This window comes from Ostrinia furnacalis, unplaced genomic scaffold, assembly GCF_004193835.3.
Source record: "Ostrinia furnacalis isolate ACB-3 unplaced genomic scaffold, ASM419383v2 OfSCF2856, whole genome shotgun sequence".
Classification (NCBI taxonomy): domain Eukaryota; kingdom Metazoa; phylum Arthropoda; class Insecta; order Lepidoptera; family Crambidae; genus Ostrinia; species Ostrinia furnacalis.
Window position 1 is genome coordinate 43406 of NW_021133095.1, and position 19258 is coordinate 62663.

Here is a 19258-nt window from a genome sequence, read left to right on the forward strand (position 1 = left end):
ACAAATGTAACTTATTATTGAATGTCAAACTTACGCTTTGAGGTGGCCGCCCGCCCCAGCTTCCTGGGAGGCGACTCCTGCCTCCTGAGGGATGCCTGCAGCCTCCTCACTACAAACAAACACACCACACGTTTTATGATACTCAATCTCATCGTAATCTATCAATGTCATACCTAATTGTAAAACAAAAGTAAAGTAAACGGTGTTCATAAGACTTACACTTTTTGCGCAGCTTTGCGTTGTTAGCGCGCAGTTGCTCCGCTTCCTTCTCCGCATCTGAGGCGTCGTCCTCCAAGCCTGCTGTGTGGATCGCTACTTCCTTGTCGCTTTTTGGCTGTTGCTCCTTCTGAAAAATAAGGAAATTGTTAGTTAAGTATACAATAGGAATAAAATATGAATGCCCTTGTGTACTGTGTGCTTACTTCAGGGTTTATCAGTTGGACAAGCTCCGTCCACCTTTCCTTGATTTCTTTGCGCCCAAACCACTGGACGGATCGAGCTGAAATGTGGCATGCAGGTGTAGATGTAATGACGTAGGCATACGCTAAGAAACGATTTTACGAAACTCCACTTCTTAGGGGGTAAAACGTGATGCGCGGGCGGCCGCTAGTTAGTACATATTTCGTCAAATATTTTTGTGGCATTACAGGAGCAGTCGATTACATTTTGGGTGCGTGACGTATTAAACATTTTAAGCAACAATTTTTCTCTTGGGTCGTATACATTTTTAGTGGAATTTTTTGCATGTGATAATTCTTTGATAAATGAAATGAATTCTTCTTTTTTATTAACTTGAGCATATCAACGGAATCTTAAAAAAAAATTCTATCACTATAGGCTATGGCAAAAGTTTGTGACACCGCATCGAAAGCACATGTGTTTGTGATTATTTTTCTGCTTTCAGTGGTTTTACAATCTGAAACGTTGTCGTTTTGCAAAACATAAGTTGGTTTCGATTTTACACGTTTCGGTATGGATATCGCCAGGCCTCTCTCTCCATTTCTCAATTTTGTTTGGTATGTCTTGAAAAACAGACTTTGCCCCAAAATCATTATTTTCAGTATTTATACTCGTAGCTGTTAAATTAAGTTCCAGTTTGGATCGTTTATTACCTGTATATATCGACCGCGAAGGTTGTTGAGCTCGTTTGATTGACTCTATTTTATGTGAAACCTCACTGGAACTAAGTTTTACAGCTCCATTTAGAACATAGCTTTCTAGTGCTGCACCAAGAACTCGTCTATTCTATTATAATTTCATAAAATAGACTGCGAATAAGTAAGTAATAAGAAGAGAAGATACTAGAAGTAGCTTTGAACTTATTACTTTTTCTAGGTATCATTATGGCAAGGTATCATTGTTAAGAAACAATGCACCCGCATTGTTTCTTAACAATGATACCTTGCCTTCTAATGATCTTTTTTAAATAATTCTTAAAACTTAGCTACAGATTGAAGCTAATATTATAATTTATGGTTGTCTATTTTGTGTGTGCCCGCGTTTGCAAATAGAAAAAGTAATAAGTTCAAAGCTACTTCTAGTATCTTCTCTTCTTATTACTTACTTATTCGCAGTCTATTTTATGAAATTATAAATCAGGTTTTATTTGTAATTAAATGAACTAGTATCCAAATAAGTACTTCAAGAGACAACTATTAAGACTTCATGAGAAAAATGAAGTCACTCCATATTTTAGTAAAAATGAATGCACTGAATGTATAAAATTAAAGTTTCGTCATCTGGCGCAGCAGCTCCTTCTGCAGGCACCTCCGCCGAGACCGTTACTTCCAGGACATGTAGCAAACGTAGTGTTAGAAAATCTTGATCTTGACTCGAAGCGCGATGCTCTTAAAGCCAGACCAGCAGCGGCTATCACCTACAACTACATCAGCGGTGTCCTAACGTGTCGACATTGTTCGCGCACGTTTACCAACAAGATTGGCTACTGTAGCCATGTGAGGGCACATGATAGGGCAGCCCAGCGTAGCCCTCTTATTGCGGACTAAAGGAATTTTGTCGCAGTTACCGTAGCCGAAAGCGGCTTGGGAGTATATATATATATATATATAGTGTTAGAAAAAATATTAATACAGTTTCTCTGTAAGAATTTCAAAACTGTAGGAAGTTTGAGAGATTTCACGTCTTGAGAAAGAGATTCTTCCTCGATTGGTAAGACCACCTCCTTCACGTTCAACTCCGCTTTCAGGAGATTCACTAGAATCGATAAATCAATAAGTCAGAAGTACATAGTTTGGAACTATCAAATTATTGATAAGATGAATAAGTTACTTACACTTAGCCCGAAGACTGGCGTTATAGGAACGCAGTCGATCTATTACTCGTTCCCGTTTCTCCTGAAGTTGCTTGGAGTTGTCAATGAAGGTGACGGCCTCGTCGAAAACCTTTTTTGTTTTCGTCTGGAAAAAGAAAGAAGAAAATGGGACCTACATATATTTTGTGCTGAAATCAGCAACCAAATACTTACTTAATTTTTGGCACTTTATAGTTATTTTAGTAAAACTATGATACTATAATTAAAAAGAATAAAGGTTACCTCGTCTGGCAGCAGTTCCCTCTGCAGGCACCTTCGCCGAAACCGTTTCTTCCAAGACCTGTAGCAAACATAGTGTGTTAGAAAAATTTTAAATACAGTTTCTCTGTGAGAATTTCAGAATTGTAGGACGTCTGAGAAAACTCACGTTTTGAGAAAGAGATTCTTCCTCGATTGGCAAGACCAGCTCCTCCACGTTCAACTCCGCTTTCAGGAGATCACTAGAATCTATAATAAAATCAACAAGTCAGAATCACTTAATTTGGAACTATCAAACTATTGATAAAATGAATAAATCACTTACACTTATCCCGAAGAGTGGCGTTATAGGAACGCAGCAGATCTATTTCTGACCCCCGTTTCTCATGAAGCTGCTTAGAAATGTCAATGAAGGTGACAGCCTCGTCTAAAACCTTTTTGGTTTTCGTCTGGAAAAGGAACAAAAAGATAATTACTTCCAGTACCTGTAGCAAACATAGTGTGTTAGAAAAAATATTAAATACAGTTTATCTGTAAGAATTTCAGAATTGTAGGAAGTTTAAGAGAACACACGTCTTGAGAAAGAGATTCTTCCTCGATTGGTAAGACCAGCTCCTTCACGTCCAACTCCGCTTTCAGGAGATTCACTAAAATCGAAAATAAAATCAATAAGACAGAAGTTCATAGTTTTGAACTATCAAATTATTGATAAGATGAATAATTTACTTACACTTAGCTCGAAGAGTGGCGTTATAGGAACGCAGCCGATCTTTACTCGTTCCCGTTTCTCCTGAAGCTGCTTGGAGTTGTGAATGAAGGTGACGGCCTCGTCGAAAACCTTTTTGGTTTTCGTTTGGAAAAAGAATGAAAAAAAGGGATATACTCATGAGAAAAAAAAACCGGGTTTCCAGAAACTTGACGTTCAAAAGTTAGTTTTAGGCGACATAAGGTGTGTGATTTGATTAAAAATATTTATGCTGAATGTTTTGAAAACTCACGTTCATGCCCAAAGAGATGCCCGAATCACCACTCGGTCGCTCCGCAGGCTCCGAGGCCATCGCCTACACCTGGCGGATACACAGCACACGTCAGTTGTGAAAATACTTACACCTGTATCGAAGAGTTTCGTTATAGGTAAGCTCCATCGCGCTGTTCATGAACGCAACGGCCTCGTGGAAAACCTTTTTGGTTTTCATCAGGGAAATGAAAGAAGAAAATGGGACCTACTAATGATACATTATGATATCGCTATAAAATATTTTGTGCTGAAATCAGCCACCAAAGAGTTTACTTACTTTTGGCACGTTTGAGAGATTTCACGTCTTGAGAAATATATTCTTCCTCGATTGGTAAGACCACCTCCTTCACGTTCAACTCCGTTTTAAGGAGATTCACTAGAATCGGTAAAATAGAATCAATAAGTCAGAAGTACATAGTTTGGAACCACAAATTATTGATAAGATGAATAAGTTACTTACACTTAGCTCGAAGACTGGCGTTATAGGAATGCAGCCGATCTATTACTCATTCCCGTTTCTCCTGAAGCTGCTTGGAGTTGTTAATGAAGGTGACGCCCTCGTCGAAAACCTTTTTGGTTTTCGTCTGGAAAAAGAATGAAAAAAAGGGATATACTCATGAGAAAAAAACCGGGTTTCCAGAAAGGTGAAGTTTAAAAGTTATTTTTAGGTGACATAGGGTGTGTGAATGTATTGTTTGACTGAAAATATTTATGCTGAATGTTTTGAAAACTCACGTTAATACCCAAAGAGATGCTCGAATCACCACTCGGTCGCTCCGCGGGCTCCGGCGCCAGCGCTTCCACCTGGCGGACACACAGCGCACGTCAGTTGTGAAAATACTTACACCTGTATCGAAGAGTTTCGTTATAGGTAAGCAGCATAATATTTCGCTTCGAGAATTCCTTTCTTAGTGCACCTTTACGGTACCTAAGCTACGTCCCTTCCAAATTTCAAGTGCCTACGTTTAGCCGTTTAGGCTGTGCGTTGATATGTCAGTGAGTCAGTCAGTTTCTCCTTTTATATTTTTAGATTTTAGTAAAAGTATGATATTATAGTTTAAAAAATTAAAATTTAATTACGTCGTCTGGCGCAGGAGCTCCTTCTGCAGGCGCCTCCGCTGAGACCGTTACTTCTAGGACCTGTAGCAAACATAGTATGTTAGAAAAAATATTAAATACAGTTTCTCTGTAAGAATTTCAGAATTGTAGGACGTCTGAGAGAACTCACGTTTTGAGAAAGAGATTCTTCCTCGATTGGCAAGACCAGCTCCTTCACGTTCAACACCGCTTTCAGGAGATTCACTAGAATCTATAATAAAATCAATAAGTTAGAATTACTTAATTTGGAACTATCTGACTATTGATAAAATGAATAAGTTACTTATACTTAACCCGAAGGGTGGCGTTATAGGAACGCAGCAGATCTATTTCTGACTCCCGTTTCTCCTGAAGCTGCTTGGAGTTGTCAATGAAGGTGTCGGCCTCGTCGAAAACCTTTTTGGTTTTCGTCTGGAAAAGGAACGAAAAGATAATGGGACCTACTCACGATATTATCATATCATTATAAGATGTTTTGAGCTGAAATCAGGCACCAAAGACTTACACACTTTATTTTCTGGCACTTTATTAAGTATTTTAGTAAAGGTATGATGTTATAGTTCAAAAAATTAAAATTTAATTACGTCGTCTGGCGCAGCAGCTCCTTCTGCAGGCGCCTCCGCTGAGACCGTTACTTCCAGGACATGTAGCAAACATAGTATGTTAGAAAAAATATTAAATACAGTTTCTCTGTATGAATTTCAGAATTGTAGAAAGTTTGAGAGAATCACGTCATGAGAAAGAGATTCGTCCTCGATTGGTAATACCAGCTCCTTCACGTTCAACTCCGCTTTCAGGAACTTCACTAGAATCGATAATAGAATCAACAAGTCACAAGTACATAGCTTGTAACCCATCAATTACTATCAAATCGTTGATAAAATGAATAATTATTGACACTTAGCCCGATAACTGGCGTAACGGGAACGCAGCAGATCTATTACTCGTTCCCGTTTCTCCTGAAGCTGCTTGGAGTTGTCAATGAAGGTGACGGCCTCGTCGAAAACCTTTTTTGTTTTCGTCTGGAAAAAGAAAGAAGAAAATGGGACCTACTAATGATATATTACGATATCACTATAATATATTTTGTGCTGAAATCAGCAACCAAATACTTACTTAATTTTTGGCACTTTATAGTTATTTTAGTAAAACTGTGATACTATAATTAAAAAGAATAAAGGTTAGGTACGTCGTCTGGCAGCAGTTCCTTCTGCAGGCACCTTCGCCGAAACCGTTACTTCCAGGACCTGTAGCATAGTATAGCAGGATAGTGTGTTAGAAAAAATATTAAATTCAGTTTCTCTGTTAGAATTTCAGAATTGTAGGACGTCTGAGAGAACTCACGTTTTGAGAAAGAGATTCTTCCTCGATTGGCAAGACCAGCTCCTTATCGTTCAACTCCGCTTTCAGGAGATTCACTAGAATCTATAATGAAATCAATAAGTCTGAATTACTTAATTTGGAACTATCAAACTATTGAAAAAACGAATAAGTTACTTACACTTAGCCCGAAGAGTGGCGTTATAGGAACGCAGCAGATCTATTTCTAACTCCCGTTTCTCATGAAGCTGCTCGTCGAAAACCTTTTTGGTTTTCGTCTGGAAAAAGAATGAAAAAAAGGGATAATTAATATACTCATGAGAAAGAAAACCGGGTTTCCAGAAAGGTGACGTTTAAAAGTTATTTTATGGTGACATAGGGTGTGTGTATGTATTGTTTGATTGAAAATATTTATGCTGAATGTTTTGAAAACTCACGTTAATGCCCAAAGAGATGCTCGAATCACCACTCGGTCGCTCCGCAGGCTCCGGCGCCAGCGCCTCCACCTGTCAGACACACAGCACACGTCAGTTGTGAAAATACTTACCTACACCTGTATCGAAGAATTTCGTTATAGGTAAGCTCCTTAGCGCTGTTCATGAACGCAACGGTCTCGTGGAAAACCTTTTTGGTTCTCATCTGGGAAATGAAAGAAGAAAATGGGACCTACTAATGATATATTATGATATCACTATAAAATATTTTGTGCTGAAATCAGCCACCAAAGACTTTACTTACTTTTGACACTTCATAGTTATTGTATTAAAACTATGACACTATACATTTTTTTTAAAGTTTCGTCATCTGGCGCAGCATCTCCTTCTGCAGGCACCTCCGCCGAGACCGTTACTTCCAGGACCTGTAGCAAACTGTTAGAAAGAATATTAATACAGTTTCTCTGTAAGAATTTCAAAATTGTAGCAAGTTTGAGAGAACTCACGTCTTAAGAAAGAGATTCTTCCTCGATTGGTAAGACCACCTCCTTCACGTTCATCTCCGTTTTAAGGAGATTAACTAGAATCGGTAAAATAGAATCAATAAGTTAGAAGTACATAGTTTGAAACCACAAATTATTGATAAGATGAATAAGTTACTTACACTTAGCTCGAAGACTGGCGTTATAGGAATGCAGCCGATCTATTACTCAATCCCGTTTCTCCTGAAGCTGCTTGGAGTTGTTTATGAAGGTGACGCCCTCGTCGAAAACCTTTTTGAAAAAGAATGAAAAAAAAAGGGATATACTCATAAAAAAAACCGGGTTTCCAGAAAGGTGAAGTTTAAAAGTTATTTTTAGGTGACATAGGGTGTGTGAATGTATTGTTTGACTGAAAATATTTATGCTGAATGTTTTGAAAACTCACGTTTATGTCCAAAGAGATGCTCGAATCACCACTCGGTCGCTCCGCGGGCTCCGGCGCCAGCGCTTTCACCTGGCGGACACACAGCGCACGTCAGTTGTGAAAATACTTACACCTGTATCGAAGAGTTTCTTTATAGGTAAGCAGCATAATATTTCGCTTCGAGAATTCCTTTCTTAGTGCACCTTTACGGTACCTAAGCTACGTCCCTTCCAAATTTCAAGTGCCTACGTTTAGCCGTTTAGGCTGTGCGTTGATATGTCAGTGAGTCAGTCAGTTTCTCCTTTTATATGTATACATACTAGCTTTCCGCCCGCGGCTTCGCCCGCGTGGAATTTTGTCTGTCACAGAAAAACAATATCGCGCGCGTATTTACTCACCGTTTAGACCTACCCTGGACTACGACAAACATTTTAAAACCAAAATCAGCTCAATCGGCCCAGCCGTTCTCGAGTTATAATCAGACTAACGAACAGCAATTCATTTTTATTTATATAGATAGATAGATGATAGCTAGCGGCCGCCCTCGACTTCGTACGCGTGGATCCCGTTTTACCCCCTTCATCTATCTTAAGCGGTTTAGATTTTTTTCATACAAATGTTTTTTCCCGCTAACTCCCGTTCCCGTGGGAATTTTGCGATATCCTGGTGTACCTAAGCTTCAAGTTTACTAAGGTACCTGCACACCAAATTTCAAGCGTCTAACTTAAGCGGTTTAGATTTTTCATACAAAAGGATTTTTCCGCTAATTCCCGTTCCCGTGGGAATTTCGGGAATTCCTTTCTCAGTGCACCTCTACGGTACCTAAACTACGTCCCTTCCAAATTTCAAGTGCCTACGTTTAGCCGTTTAGGCTGTGCGTTGATCTGTCAGTCAGTCAGTCAGTCAGTTTCTCCTTTTATATATTTAGATTTAGATTTTAGTAAAATTTAATTACGAAAATTAAAATTTAATTACGTCCTCTGGCGCAGCAGCTCCTTCTGCAGGCGCCTCCGCTGAGACCGTTACTTCTATGACCTGTAGCAAACATAGTATGTTAGAAAAAATATTAAATACAGTTTCTCTGTATGAATTTCAGCATTGTAGAAAGTTTGAGAGAATCACGTCATGAGAAAGAGAATCGTCCTCGATTGGTAATACCAGCTCCTTCACGTTCAACTCCGCTTTCAGGAACTTCACTAGAATCGATAATAGAATCAACAAGTAAGTAGTACATGGCTTGTAACCCATCAATTACTATCAAATTGTTGATAAAATGAATAATTACTGACACTTAGCCCGATAACTGGCGTAACGGGAACGCAGCAGATCTATTACTCGTTCCCGTTTCTCCTGAAGCTGCTTGGAGTTGTCAATGAAGGTGACGGCCTCGTCGAAAACCTTTTTTGTTTTCGTCTGGTAAAATAAAGAAGAAAATGGGACCTACTAATGATAATATTAAGATATCACTATAATATATTTTGTGCTGAAATCAGCAACCAAATACTTTATTTTTGGCACTTTATAGTTATTTTAGTAAAACTATGATACTATAATTAAAAATAATAAAGGTTACGTCGTCTGGCAGCAGTTCCTTCTGCAGGCACCTTCGCCGAAACGGTTACTTCCAGGACCTGTAGCAAACATAGTGTGTTAGAAAAAATATTAAATACAGTTTCTCTGTAAGAATTTCAGAATTGTAGGACGTCTGAGAGAACTCACGTTTTGAGAAAGAGATTCTTCCTCGATTGGCATGACCAGCTCCTTCACGTTCAACTCCGCTTTCAGGAGATTCACTAGAATCTATAATAAAATCAATAGATCAGAATTACTTAATTTGGAACTATCAAACTATTGATAAAATGAATAAGTTACTTACACTTAGCTCGAAGAGTGGCGTTATAGGAACGCAGCAGATCTATTTCTGAGTCCCGTTTCTCATGAAGCTGCTTAGAGTTGTCAATGAAGGTGACAGCCTCGTCGAAAACCTTTTTGGTTTTCGTCTGGAAGAGGAACAAAAAGATAATGGGACCTACTCATGATATTATCATATCACTGTAAGATGTTTTTAGCATAGTGTGGAACTATGAATTACTATCAAATCGTTAATAAAATGAATAAGTTACTTACACTTAGCTCGAAGACTGGCGTTATGGGAACGCATTACGTAGCAGACCTATTACTCGTTCCGGTTTCTCCTGAAGCTGCTTGGAGTTGTTAATGAAGGTGACGGCCTCGTCGAAAACCTTTTTGGTTTTCGTCTGGAAAAAGAATGAAGAAAATGGGACCTACTAATGATAATTTAAGATATCACTATAATATATTTTGTGCTGAAATCAGCAACCAAATACTTTATTTTTGGCACTTTATAGTTATTTTAGTAAAACTATGCTCCTTATCGTTCAAATCCGCTTTCAGGAGATTCACTAGAATCTATAATGAAATCAGTATGTCTGAATTACTTAATTTGGAACTATCAAACTATTGAAAAAATGAATAAGTTACTTACACTTAGCCCGAAGAGTGGCGTTATAGGAACGCAGCAGATCTATTTCTGACTCCCGTTTCTCATGAAGCTGCTCAACGAAAACCTTTTTGGTTTTCGTCTGGAAAAAGAATGAAAAAAAAGGGATATACTCATGAGAAAAAAACCGGGTTTCCAGAAAGGTGACGTTTAAAAGTATTATTAGGTGACATAGGGTGTGTGAATGTATTGTTTGATTGAAAATATTTATGCTGAATGTTTTGAAAACTCACGTTAATGCCCAAAGAGATGCTCGAATCACCACTCGGTCGCTCCGCAGGCTCCGGCGCCAGCGCCTCCACCTGTCAGACACACAGCACACGTCAGTTGTGAAAATACTTACCTACACCTGTATCGAAGAGTTTCGTTATAGGTAAGCTCCTTAGCGCTGTTCATGAACGCAACGGTCTCGTGGAAAACCTTTTTGGTTCTCATCTGGGAAATGAAAGAAGAAAATGGGACCTACTAATGATATATTATGATATCACTATAAAATATTTTGTGCTGAAATCAGCCACCAAAGACTTTACTTACTTTTGGCACTTCATAGTTAGTGTATTAAAACTATGACACTATAATTTTTTTTTAAAGTTTCGTCATCTGGCGCAGCAGCTGTTTCTGCAGGCACCTCCGCCGAGACCGTTACTTCCAGGACCTGTAGCAAACTGTTAGAAAAAATATTAATACAGTTTCTCTGTTAGAATTTCAAAATTGTAGGAAGTTTGAGAGATTTCACGTCTTGAGAAAGAGATTCTTCCTAGATTGGTAAGACCAACTCCTTCACGTTCAACTCCGCGTTCAGGAGATTCACTAGAATCGATAAATCAATAAGAAGAACATAGTTTGGAACTATCAAATTATTGATAAGATGAATAAGTTACTTACACTTAGCCCGATAACTGGCGTAACGGGAACGCAGCAGATCTATTACTCGTTCCCGTTTCTCCTGAAGCTGCTTGGAGTTGTCAATGAAGGTGACAGTCTCGTCGAAAACCTTTTTGGTTTTCATCTGGAAGAGGAACAAAAAGATAATGGGACCTACTCATGATATTATCATATCACTGTAAGATGTTTTTAGCATAGTGTGGAACTATGAATTACTATCAAATCGTTAATAAAATGAATAAGTTACTTACACTTAGCTCGAAGACTGGCGTTATGGGAACGCATTACGTAGCAGACCTATTACTCGTTCCGGTTTCTCCTGAAGCTGCTTGGAGTTGTTAATGAAGGTGACGGCCTCGTCGAAAACCTTTTTGGTTTTCGTCTGGAAAAAGAATGAAGAAAATGGGACCTACTAATGATATATTATGATATCACTATAATATATCTTGTGCTGACATCAGCAACCAAATACTTACTTTATTTTTGGCACTTTATGTTTATTTTAGTAAAATTATGATACTATAATTAAAAATAATAAAGGTTTCGTCGTCTGGCAGCAGTTCCTTCTGCAGGCACCTTCGCCGAAACCGTTACTTCCAGGATCTGTAGCAAACATAGTGTGTTAGAAAAAATATTAAATACAGTTTCTCTGTAAGAATTTGTCTGCTCGTTTGCCTCCTGTCACATAAAAAAAACAGAATTGTAGGACGTCTGAGAGAACTCACGTTTTGAGAAAGAGATTCTTCCTCGATTGGTAAGACCAGCTCATTCACGTTCAACTCCGCTTTCAGGAGATCACTAGAATCTATAATAAAATCAATAAGTCAGAATTACTTAATTTGGAAAAAATATTAAATACAGTTTTTCTGTAAGAATTTCAGAATTGTAGGACGTCTGAGAGAACTCACCCTCCACCTCCTTCACTTTCAACTCCGCTTTCAGGAGATTCACTAGAATCGATAAAATACAATCAATTAGTCAGAAGTACATAGTTTGGACCTATCAAATTATTGATAAGATGAATAAGTTACTTACACTTAGCTCGAAGACTGGCGTTATAGGAACGCAGCCGATCTATTACTCATTCCCGTTTCTCCTGAAGCTGCTTGGAGTTGTTAATGAAGGTGACGCGGCCTCGTCGAAAACCTTTTTGGTTTTCGTCTGGAAAAAGAATGAAAAAAGGGATATACCTACTCATGAGAAAAAAAACCGTGTTCCAGAAAGGTGACGTTCAAAACTTAGTTTTAGGCGACATAAGGTGTGCTTGACTTATGGTCCTATGTCCCCTAGATGGGGCAGACGGCGTCCACAACAGTCCTCCATCGCGTTCGGTCTTGAGCTATGTGTTTGATCTCGCTCCAAGTCTTGCCGATCTTCTTCGCCTCGTCTGCCACAGTGCGCCGCCAAGTTTGCTTGGGGCGACCACGTTTGCGTTTTCCTTGGGGGTTCCAATCCAGAGCCTGCTTGGGGATGTGATCGGGATCCCTTCGGAGAGTGTGGCCAATCCAGTTCCACTTGCGGCGCTTGATCTGCTGGTCGATCGGAATTTCGTGGCAGCGTTCCAATAGCTCGACGTTGGAGATTTTCCCAGGCCAGTGTATGCCGAGAATTCGGCGAAGGCAGCGGTTGACGAAGACCTGCAGCTGGTGCGAGATGACCCTGGTGACCTTCCACGTTTCACACCCATAGAGCAGCACGGATTTAACGTTGGACCCGAAAATTTTGATCTTGACCCTTCGGGTCAGTTTCCGTGACTGCCATACGGGGCGAAGTTGTGCGAAGGTGGCTCTAGCCTTGGCAATGCGCGAAGTGATGTCCTCTTCGGTACCTCCAGTCTCTGACACGACGCTCCCGAGGTAGGTAAAATTGTGGACACGTTCCACATCCTCTGCACCAATCCGTAATGGTGTGCAATTCCTCACTCCAGATCGCATCTCTTGGTTGGACATAAGGTGTGCGATTTGATTAAAAATATTTATGCTGAATGTTTTGAAAACTCACGTTCATGCCCAAAGAGATGCCCGAATCACCACTCGTTCGCTCCGCGGGCTCCGGCGTCAGCACTTCCACCTGGCGGACACACAGCACACATCAGTTGTAAACATCAAAGTAACTTGTCGCTTCGGCAACAAATTAGATATTTTCATTTATTGTCTCTCAATAAAATAATAGGAAAAGAAACTGACATCGCTAATCGAGAAAAAATCCTCCGACTCCGGGCCGATCGCCGAAGATGTTGACTCTTCGATTTCCATGAGCTGTAGGCATTTATAAAGATAAAAATAAAGACTAAAGTCATTCCATATTTTAGTAAAAAATAATACACTGAATGTATAAAAAGTAAAAACACTCACGTCGTCTGGCGCAGTAGCTTCTTCTACTGGCTCCTGCTACGAGACCTCGTTCTGCAGGATAAAATCTACAAATCACCAGTAAATAGTTTGGAATAGCAAAATAATGATACTTACACCTGCATTGTTAAAGGCAAGCAGTTTATGCTGCTTCCCCTCAAGCCGCTTCTCGCTTTTCATGCAGGTAACGGCCTCGTCGAAGAACTTTTTGGTTTCGTTTGGAAAAGGAACGAAAAGATAATGGGGACCTACTCATGATATATGATATCACTATAAGATTTGCGCTGAAATTAGGCACCAAAGACTTCCTTACTATTTTATTTTCTGGCACTTTATAGGTATTTTAGTAAACATTTTACTATAATTTAAAACAAATAAGATACGTCGTCTAGCGCTGCAACTCCTTCTGCTGGCGCCTCCGTCGAGACCGTTACCTCTAGGACCTTTAGCAAACATAGTGTGTTAGAAAAATTATTTAATACAGTTTCTCTGTAAGAATTTCAGAATTGTAGGAAGTTTAAGAGAACACACGTTTTGAGAAGGAGATTCTTCCTTGATTGGTAAGACCAGCTCCTTCACGTCCAACTCCGCTTTCAGGAGATTCACTAAAATCGAAAATAAAATCAATCAGACAGAAAGTCATAGTTTGGAACTATCAAATTATTGATAAGATGAATGTTACTTACACTTAGCCCGAAGAGTGGCGTTATAGGAACGCAGCCGATCTATAACTCGTTCCCGTTTCTCCTGAAGCTGCTTGGAGTTGTTAATGAAGGTGTCGGCCTCGTCGAAAACCTTTTTGGTTTTCGTCTGGAAAAAGAACGAACCTAGTTAATGGGACTGAAACAAGTTTAATGTGGGAAACGCCGCTAGTTGATCATTTGCAACCTCGCCAAGATGCAGAAGGAAAACTTTGTCTTAGAGCAGAAATCGAAGCCTGTATCTGAATCACTTAAAATCGATTGTGTTTGTAAATTTTCTTTCAGCGAGTTTATGTTTTCATATACTATAAGTATATAGTAGGCCTCTGAAGACATTCTAGACATCAAATACGTATATAACTGGGATCGTTTCATTGTTATGAAGGCAGTGCAGGTTGTACAATTGCTTAAAAAGGGGCGGTGTCACCTTGAACGTACCATCAACAAACCAATGCAGTGTTTGTTTTAGCAGATCAAATTTTTTCTCACTTGAGAAAAAAAAGAACCTTCCTTCTATAGGACCAGAATCAAATAAAAGAAATGGTTCATCTCGAAAAATTTTACTGTACGCTTGGGGAATTGCAAGAGAAACAAGCGAAATAGGGTTTGCTGGAGCCGAAGTAATACTATGCCGCTTATAGTATAAGATCCCGCTATACAACGACCTTCACCGAGATGCTTATTTGATGAAACATATTTTATATTCAATTTAACATGTCAATAATTATATTGCTTAAGGGTTGCCTAATAAATTTCAGTCCAGGATATGATTAATTAATCATTAAAAAAAGTTTTATTTTTAAATATTTCATCGGTTTGATTATTAAACAAACTCCATACCAATCGAAAGTATGAAGCCCATAGAATATGCAAACGTTAGGTTGCCTATTCTTTTCCAGTCATAACTCTCGGGTTGCCAGGTACAAACAGGTAAATTGATAGAGCATTTTGCATCGGTCTGATAATTTAATCAAATATAAATGAAAATAAAGATTATTTCATTATGAACACGAAGGTATAGGGTTGCCTGCGAAAAATCAGTCCTGAATGACGGTTGTCGAATTTTGTAAAGTGAAATTAAAACTGAAAGGTGACATTTTTCGAGTAGTTGGCAACATTTGGGAAAGACGAGTTGTATGAGGCGTTTGTGTGTCTTGTCAAGAGGTGTCGCTTGGGTGAAGAAATTTCTCCAGTGTTGCCATGCTTTCGGAGATTTGGTCCAAAAATGTCGAAAGTGGAAATAACGACTTCCGGTCAAAAATTTGGATGACGCCTCCTGCAAAAGGGTCGTACAAATGACATTTGACCATTTTCATCTCGATCACCTGGCAACACTTGCAGCTATGGGGAAAAGTATTTTTTTTCGACATGGGTGTCTTTAAAGTTAAGGACGGACAGAAGGAGATATGGCAGAAAAAATCCAAAAATGGGGTTTGGTCGGTTATACGACCCAGATTATGGGAAAAATCCGAAAATTCAGAAAATCAAGATGGCGACCGAGTGAGCGGTCATTTTGTAAAAAGTTTCAGATTTCTGATTTTTCAAATGCATTTTTTGGTCAGTTGGCAACATTTGGGAAACTCGAGTTGTATAGAGCGATTACGTAGTTTGCTAAGGAGTATCGTTTGGAAAAACAACATTTTCCAGTGTTGCCATACTTATTGCATTTTTCGCTTAATCTAGACCATTTTCCGCGCCGAAACCCATTTTTACTTTTTTTCTAACTTAAACCAATCCCGTGAAACAATTCCTTAAAACCACCCAAGTCCCAAAATTTTGTGGCCCCGTAACTGCCAGTGTTGCCAGGTAATCGAGATAAAAATAGTCAAATGTCATTAGTTTGACCTATTTGCAGGAGGCGTCATCCAAATTTTGGACCAAAAGTCGTTATTTCCATTTTTTACATGTTTTGACCAAATCTTTCAAAGTATGGCAACACTGGAAAATGTTGTTTTTCCAAACGATACTCCTTAGCAAACTACGTAATCGCTCTATACAACTCGAGTTTCCCAAATGTTGCCAACTGCCCAAAAAATGCATTTGAAAAATCAGAAATCTGAAACTTTTTACAAAATGGCCGCTCACTCGGTCGCCATCTTGATTTTCTGAATTTTCGGATTTTTCCCATAATTTGGGTCGTATAACCGACCAAACCCCATTTTTGGATTTTTTCTGCCATATCTCCTTCTGTCCGTCCTTAACTTTAAAGACACCCATGTCGAAAAAAAATACTTTTCCCCATAGCTGCAAGTGTTGCCAGGTGATCGAGATGAAAATGGTCAAATGTCATTTGTACGACCCTTTTGCAGGAGGCGTCATCCAAATTTTTGACCGGAAGTCGTTATTTCCACTTTCGACATTTTTGGACCAAATCTCCGAAAGCATGGCAACACTGGAGAAATTTCTTCACCCAAGCGACACCTCTTGACAAGACACACAAACGCCTCATACAACTCGTCTTTCCCAAATGTTGCCAACTACTCGAAAAATGTCACCTTTCAGTTTTAATTTCACTTTACAAAATTCGACAACCGTCATTCAGGACTGATTTTTCGCAGGCAACCCTATACCACCGTGTTCATAATGAAATAATCTTTATTTTCATTTATATTTGATTAAATTATCAGACCGATGCAAAATGCTCTATCAATTTACCTGTTTATACCTGGCAACCCGAGAGTTATGACTGGAAAAGAATAGGCAACCTAACGTTTGCATATTCTATGGGCTTCATACTTTCGATTGGTATGGAGTTTGTTTAATAATCAAACCGATGAAATATTTAAAAATAAAACTTTTTTTAATGATCAATTAATCATATCCTGGACTGAAATTTATTAGGCAACCCTTAAGCAATATAATTATTGACATGTTAAATTGAATATAAAATATGTTTCATCAAATAAGCATCTCGGTGAAGGTCGTTGTATAGCGGGATCTTAGACTATTACTGTTTATGCATTTCTTTATTGCTTGTTGGTAATTTTCCTATTGCCTCAGCTGATGCCGTATTAGCTGAATCAGCAACAATTTGCTGAGGATTAGATTGTGTGTGCACGGCCAGATCTTTTTTGAAATAATCGTACGTTTTTGAACTGCAGCCCGGCTGGGAACATGGTTATGCTGGGATATAATTTTGATTACATCATTGGTCAAATGATAACGACCACGATATTGAGCAATTGTCCTCAACGCATCGCCAAAATTTTGAATAGAATATTGCCATCTCCATTGCTTTTGATAGTTTCAATGTAGATTTTTCTAGTAATTCTCGGAGCCAAGTGCTTCCGTTTCTGATTCGATCTCGCAAAGAAACACCAAGCATAGCCCTCTCCATAGCACGCTGTGCAACTTTGAGCTTCTGTATAAGGCCAATAGTGAGAGGCCACGTAGGCAGGGCACATAGTACGCAGAACTGACGGCCGATGGGGCAGCAAGGTTTTGGAATGGAGGCTGCGTACCAGAAAACGCAGCGTGTGACGTCCACCTACAAGGTGGACCGACGACATCGTAAAGGTAGCAGAGAAGCGCTGGATGCAGGCCGCTACCAATCGATCAACGTGGAAAGCATTAGGGCAGGCCTATGTTCAGCAGTGGACGATGATGATGATGAGTGCTTCCAGGACAGCAAAGTGTAACTATATGCAGTTCCATTGCGCTAGTGGGCCACATAGCTGCGTTCGTGCTGATGTCATAGGGCCGAATGTTACAAGTACTGTGTCGCCATCTAGCGCACCACACGCGTATATGTTCTTATTTCCATAGTGTTTTTTTACAGTGGGAGAATAACACGTGCGCTTAAATATCCATTCTAGTTTCCCTTCAACACACCTTACTTACACCTATTTTTATTAGAAAGGTCTCTATCTTCTAAAAATTGATTATGACTTTTTGGGGACAAATAAAAATGTATTACAGACAAAAGTATGTATTATAAAATAAATATTCGACGAAATATAACTAATCAATAAATTACATTAAAACATTAAAATGGCAACTTAGGCTTAACTTCTAACAACTTTACAAACAACTATTAAATACTTAACACTAACATGCAAATTAACCTAAAATCTCGCAAGGCCGATGCTCCTCGAAGTAACTTTAAACTGTCCTCACCTGTAAGAAGAACAAACACATGTTAACTACGATCTAGAAGTTAAAAGAAACTATACATATAAAAATTGAATCTAATTTTGCCATGAAAAGAAGTCCTTACCAATTCCGGCTCACAGCTGTCAACTGTTGAAGTATAGCGCCACCAACCGGTCCACCTCCGCCAGCCCCTCACGTGTGGACAAGCGGCGCGCGTTAGTCAACCCGGTGATGAACTTGACTTGCTGGTGATCGCACTGCTCAAGGAAGACGATTGACTTACTCGTGACGTCGGGAAGCTGGTGGGTCGCTGGTGGAGGCAGAGGAAGCCTTAAGGATTCATGTCCTGTGGGCAAAGAAAACAAATGTTAGAAGAATATTGTCAACAATACCGTATCAGTTTTATAAAAATGACACTATAAACTTAATGCTTCAGCGAAGTCACAAATAGGTACTTACAATATCCAGCGGATCTGGTATGTCCATGGCCGCTATGGTCTCCAAGAGCGCGTCCTCTTCTGGGTACACAGGAAGCAGGGCAAGGAGATTCTGTGAATATTATAAATAGGGTTAGAAAATACAATCACAATGTAGAAAAAAATAATATACCTGATGATGACTTTTTTAATAACAAAACTTACTTCTAGGGGAGAATCTACGCCGGAATCATGTTGGTACTCGTAGACCATTTCTGTGTCGGTGATCTGAGAGGAGAAATAAATTGCATTGTTAGAATACTTATTATCTAATTGATGACAATAATTTACAGTGCGTTTTGTAGAAAAATGTACTTACAAGATTGTTAGTAGAAACTTGGTTACACTCCTCCATCTTCTCTGCTGATGCAAGAACGCCGAGGATCTAAACACAAAAATGCATTTGTCAGAACAATTACAAGTATAAAAAAAAAGTACTGCTATGATGAGATCGAAATCGAGAAACTTACGTCAATTTCACCAGGTTGGTCAACATCCATACAGTCAGAGGAAGCTATCGGTTCCACGGGAACGTCAAAATCGCTCAGACTAACGTCCATGGCTTCACTCGCCTCTAGATGGAGCAGTTGGTCAACAAACTGCAAAAAAAAAAAACAGATTATTAAAATACAGGAACAATTTATAATAATTACTTGATACAGAAAACCTTATGGATTCATATAATTTATTATTATTGAATGTCAAACAAACTTACTTACTCATGATTACTTACTTTTGAGAGACGAACGGGGTTGTGCCCGCGAGGCTGGCCACGTTGTCTCAGAGGCAGGTTGTGCATCTGAAAGATGAAGAATAAGACGTTAGTCTCAAGAAAATTTCTGGTCAATTAAAATAAATTCGCCTTTAATAAAGCATGTTGTAAGTGATTCAAACTTACAATTTCCAATTCCATTGCGACGGTGATA

General features: G+C 39.1%; 3 protein-coding genes across 4 annotated transcripts; all 3 read right to left on the bottom strand.

The window, feature by feature from the left end:
- Positions 1-22: 22 nt before the first annotated feature.
- Positions 23-19258, bottom strand: LOC114356682 (uncharacterized). Its single transcript, XM_028309994.1, has 7 exons — positions 19231-19258; positions 19066-19131; positions 18803-18931; positions 18652-18717; positions 18498-18560; positions 17829-18405; positions 23-346 (listed from the first exon to the last, which is right to left on the bottom strand). The coding sequence occupies exons 1-6, from the start codon at positions 19243-19245 to the stop codon at positions 18298-18300; spliced, it is 447 nt and encodes a 148-aa protein (XP_028165795.1). The 5' UTR covers positions 19246-19258; the 3' UTR covers positions 23-346; positions 17829-18297.
- Positions 1408-3755, bottom strand: LOC114356679 (uncharacterized). 2 transcript variants are annotated; one of them, XR_003656239.1, is made up of 5 exons: positions 3261-3755; positions 3104-3177; positions 2856-2979; positions 2555-2779; positions 1409-2417 (listed from the first exon to the last, which is right to left on the bottom strand). XR_003656239.1 is itself a non-coding variant. In XM_028309991.1 (4 exons), the coding sequence occupies exons 1-4, from the start codon at positions 3415-3417 to the stop codon at positions 2643-2645; spliced, it is 492 nt and encodes a 163-aa protein (XP_028165792.1). In that variant the 5' UTR covers positions 3418-3755; the 3' UTR covers positions 1408-2642. The 2 variants fall into 2 exon arrangements, 1 of the variants encoding a protein (XP_028165792.1); XM_028309991.1 differs by having other exon boundaries at positions 1408-2779.
- LOC114356673 (calponin homology domain-containing protein DDB_G0272472-like) lies at positions 4055-17901 on the bottom strand. Its single transcript, XM_028309976.1, has 27 exons — positions 17881-17901; positions 13750-13873; positions 13595-13668; positions 12899-12970; positions 12714-12782; positions 11819-11873; positions 11621-11662; positions 11438-11517; positions 11017-11094; positions 10759-10836; positions 10061-10129; positions 9487-9564; positions 9183-9306; positions 9026-9099; positions 8596-8719; positions 8429-8502; positions 8282-8341; positions 7328-7396; positions 6404-6472; positions 6148-6244; positions 5991-6064; positions 5591-5668; positions 4941-5057; positions 4777-4857; positions 4629-4688; positions 4284-4352; positions 4055-4132 (listed from the first exon to the last, which is right to left on the bottom strand). Exons 1-27 carry the CDS (start codon positions 17899-17901, stop codon positions 4055-4057), a joined length of 2088 nt encoding a protein of 695 aa, XP_028165777.1.